At 54.8% G+C, this 4,233-nt stretch overlaps 1 protein-coding gene across 1 annotated transcript in view; it reads left to right on the top strand.

Annotated features, from left to right (window-relative positions):
- Positions 1 to 604: 604 nt before the first annotated feature.
- The window catches only part of SMOC1 (SPARC related modular calcium binding 1), a 141,415-nt gene continuing 137,786 nt past the window's right edge, over positions 605 to 4,233 (top strand). The window contains exon 1 of the mRNA XM_028496100.1: positions 605 to 956. Coding sequence (XP_028351901.1) covers positions 858 to 956 — 99 coding nt within the window. The 5' untranslated portion in view covers positions 605 to 857. The remainder of the gene's footprint in view (positions 957 to 4,233) is intronic.

The following is a 4,233-nucleotide window of genomic DNA, read 5'->3' on the forward strand; positions in this document are numbered from 1 at the left end:
TAGCCGCTGTAGGACTTAGTGTGTCACCCGCTGGAAGCTTGTTTGCAAAGCAGCGAATGCGCCTAATCCCCACTCCCAGCACCGGTCACAGCCAGCGCTCTGTGCAGATGACCTGGCGACTTCCCAGTTGTTCTTGGTGTTGATGCAGCCAGGAGGCAGATTTCTGAACCCCTCTGAGCCCTAGTACCCTCATCTGAGAAAACGAGGCTAGGAGTGTTTTCCCTGCCTATTTCATCCGGCTGTTGTGACAAGTCACGTACTCATGCGGAAAACTGTACATGCTTAAGGTGTTATCATTAGCCGGGCGGGCATTCTGGTAGGTTCCGGCTGCTGGAGCTCTCGGAGGCTTCACCAGACCCAAGGGCCAAGAGAAAGTTCCTCTTTATCCCGCTCTCTCCTGGAGCCCACTTCGGCCAAGCCACCGAGAGTCGTTCCTCAGTGGGGACGACCGCGAGCCGCCCCTCTTTCCTCTCTCCCATTGGCTTTCACCTGCCAGAGGGGCGGCTGCCACGGGTCTCTCGGCCCGTCAGTCAGGGCCGCCGGGCTCCGCCCCGCCCCTCCCGGGGGTTTATAACGGGAATTCCCATGGCCCAGCTCTGGCGTCCAACCTGCTGCCGCCGCGGCCCGGCCGAGCGGAGAGCACCGCACGCAGAGCACACGCTCGCGCTCAGCTCCCCTCCGGGGCGGTTCATGAGCGCGCGCTCCGACCGCAGCCTCCGCGAGCCCGCGCCTCACCGCCGCGGCCCGCCGTCGTCAGGGCCCCCCGGGGCAAGGAAGGCAGGAAGGCCGGCGCGGCCGTGCGCCCCGTGGAGCCCGCCACCCCTGCCCGCAGCCGGCTGCCCGGCCCGCCTGGCACCATGCTGCTCGCGCGCTGCGCCCGCCTGCTCGCGCCCCACTTGCTGCTCGTGCTGGTGCAGCTGTCCCCGGCTCGCGGCCACCGCACCACGGGCCCCAGGGTAAGTGCGCCCCCAGCCGCGCGCCCACCTGCGGAAGGAGACCCAGGTCGCTGACCCTCCTCCTGGTGGTGTGTGGGGGGGGAGGTGGCGGAGAGGGGGAAGGGAAGCGTCAGACCTCGTCCCCCTCCTCACCTACTACCCAGTCCCCCGCGGGCTTCTCGGCGAAGTTGCTGAAATAAAAATTTCTCCCATTGTTCCCCCCGCCCCCCCCACCCATTCTTTCTTGCAGCACCGATTCTGCCTGCTCACTCCTCCCCTCCTCCCCCGCTGTCACTGGTGCGTTCTCTTTCCCAGTCTCTTCTCCCGGGGCGTTTTGCTCCAAGACCCTTAGAGGTGCCTTCCGCCTCCGAGGTGCCTCCTGCTGCAAGCGGTCCCGGAGCGCGGGTGCTCTTGGCAGGCGGCAGTGGGGGGCAGCTCTGCCTCCAGGGTTTTAGGTTACCCGAGAGCCACACAAGGACCTTGTGTTGTTGCTGTTTTAAAAAGCGATCGCTGCTCGTAAAACCCACAGCAGATAATTTTAATGCTCCCTCCCGCTAGGCACAGCGGCGGAGGAGAGGTAGAGGTGGAGGCTGGGGAGAGCTGGTGGAGAGGAGCTGGCAGCGTTCAAGGGTCTCTTCCCCCGCGTTCGGGCGCGGGAGGTTGAACTACTTGTTGAACCTTGGTCTGATTGGAGCTCCTGAACGATGTGAAACGTGCCAATTCTGTGCAGAGGACAGGCTGTTCAGGGCATTCTAAAACCTCCCGGAACCGACAGCACTGTGTGCATTGCTGGGCTGGATTATTGCTCCCATGCGCCCAGTTGGTCTAATGAAGGATTCCACTGCCTTAAAAAGTGTCCTCTTAAACCACTTCGGTGTTCATTTGATCAAATTGATCCAGACGATCTCTGGCCGAGGATTACCTTATGTCAGGGCAGTTTTGCCTCCGCCAGGCAGTGGGAGAGTCCATGTGAAAGCAGCTGGGGTCCTTGTGAACAGGTGGGCTCCTTAACCAACTCATGCTTTCCTGGATATTGTTCGGCCTAGCCTGTTGCCACCTGTTCCGGTTGCAGGTTCTTTATTCATAGCTCTTGCTACCATGAGAGTCATCTTTATAGCTGTCGTGTGTGTGTGTGTGTGTGTGTGTGTGTGTGAAGAGCCTTGCAAAGCTTGACGAGCCGTAATGACTGCCCAGATGCTGGCTGATTACATCTGAGCCTGGCTATCACTGTGAGATCAGATTTGCAGCCACTTAGGAAAGAAAAGTGTTTGTCCCCGTGTTGGGCCGGCCCTTGCTTTTATGACCAGATGTGCAACAGCAGCAGTTAAAGTGCGGCCGATTAGATCCAGGGCGTGTCATAAATCCTCGACAGCAGGCATTCCCAAAGCTGGGGCAAGTCAGGGCTCCAGGAGTGACTTTTATGGATGCAGATGAGCATGCCTTTTAAATGAAGCTGCTTGGTTTGATATTAGGACTCACAGCTCTTAAACTCTGAGGTCAGGAGAGCCACGGTGTTCCCTTCAATAATTAGGAACAGTCAAGACAAGAGACGCAGACCAGAGCTCCCCAACTGAAATCTGGATGCCCGCCCACATGAGAGGCCCGGAGACAAATGGTGGGGGGCTCATTTGCTGCCGGGCGGGTCTAGCGTCTCAAGCCATATGGCTCTCCTTCCTTGCCTCCTGAATGTGAGGGAAGCAGCTCTTAGGGGAAAGCTAGGGACTTCAGGGGAAAATAGGGACATTGGTTAGTTTTCCCTCCAGCTTCTTTAGTTTATTAATTTGACAGAAATGGTGGAACACAAACAGGAACTGTAAATAGGCTTGTGTGTCCCAGCTGCATTTTCTCTCTCTCTCTCCCTTCCTCTTTCTATCACACACACACACACACACACACACACACACACACACACACACACTTAGAGAGTACCAAGAGGAAGCTACTGTCTTGAGCGTGTGGTTACCTGGATCCATTTATAGGCCCCATTGAAAGCCACCACTTATGAATTCTTGAGCTGGGCACTTTCCATGATCACTTACGTTTATAAGAACAAGAAGATGGGTCTTTTTAGTGTCATTTGCAAGTGAGACTTAGGGAGGCTAAAAGCCTTGCTTTTAGCCTTTGCACTCATGGTGCATCCACAGCAGTGGGAACCAAATCCCAGTTTATATGGATGTGCAGGTCGTGTGCTTTCCATACCACCAAGAAGCTGCAGGGAGTGTTCATCCAACTAGTCATGCCGTTTCTGTTAAATGGGCATCAGGCGAGTCTGTAAGAAAGCATTACTGATGATATTTGGGGGTGTCTGTATCACTAAAGGGTGATGTCTTTGAGTTTCAACCTATTCCAGAAGACTGCAGTTCTCTTCTCTGTCTTCTTGGTGGCCTCAGAAATGTGGCCCTGGTTGTGAATGGCAGTGTCCTAGGAGGATCAGAAACATCTGGCTGCTGCAGTATTCCCTTGGGCATCCCTGGGTCTCTTCTGCTAATCTTTTGAGTGACAGAGGCTTAAGGATTGGCATCTTTTCCAGCTGGCTTTCTAGGAAACCGAGAGCATGCCCTTTCGGTTTAACTTTATCTGGCTCACTAATTGAGCTCCCCCGAGGCCTAGACCCCGAGCCTTGCCCCTTTATTTGTTTCCTGCCTTCATAAAGTGCCTGACATTTGTTTGACTCTGGAAACCAGCAGCTATCAAGTATCAGATTGGAGGCTATTATGTAGGAAGCACCTGATTTCTTGGCCTCTCAGCTCTGAGCAGCCGCGTGGCTACCTGGGATGCTGGTCAGGGGCCTTTTAATTACGGAGGAGACAGCCGTTTCTTTAATCCTGCATACTTTACTGAAAATCTTTCTGGGGAGGATTGAATGGGGGAGGGGCTATGCCAGGCTGATGGAGTCTGACTAATGCCTGTCTTTGTCTAAGCGTCTGTCTGCCCGGCAGACTGGGAGCTGGGTGAGGGCAGGAATCGTGCCCATCTTGTCCATCGGTGTATCCCCAGAGCTCAGCGCAGGGCCTGGCACTTGTGAAATGAACAAATAAATGCAGATAATGCATGTTTAACAGTGATTCACAGGTTCCACCTTCTTGGTACAGGACTGGAGGCAGGAAATAGATTTAAGAAGTTTGAGAAATAGGAGAAAAGGTCAAGGAGTCTAAGAAATTTTATTTCTTAATTGTTTTACCTATATTCTTTAACTATCCTCTCTCCTCTCACATACTTGATTCATCCTTCAAAACCTACTTCCAGGGCTTCCCTGGTGGCGCAGCGGTTGAGAGTCCGCCTGCCGACGCAGGGGACG

The sequence above is a fragment of the Physeter macrocephalus genome, chromosome 11 (genome assembly GCF_002837175.3).
Source record: "Physeter macrocephalus isolate SW-GA chromosome 11, ASM283717v5, whole genome shotgun sequence".
Lineage (NCBI taxonomy): Eukaryota > Metazoa > Chordata > Mammalia > Artiodactyla > Physeteridae > Physeter > Physeter macrocephalus.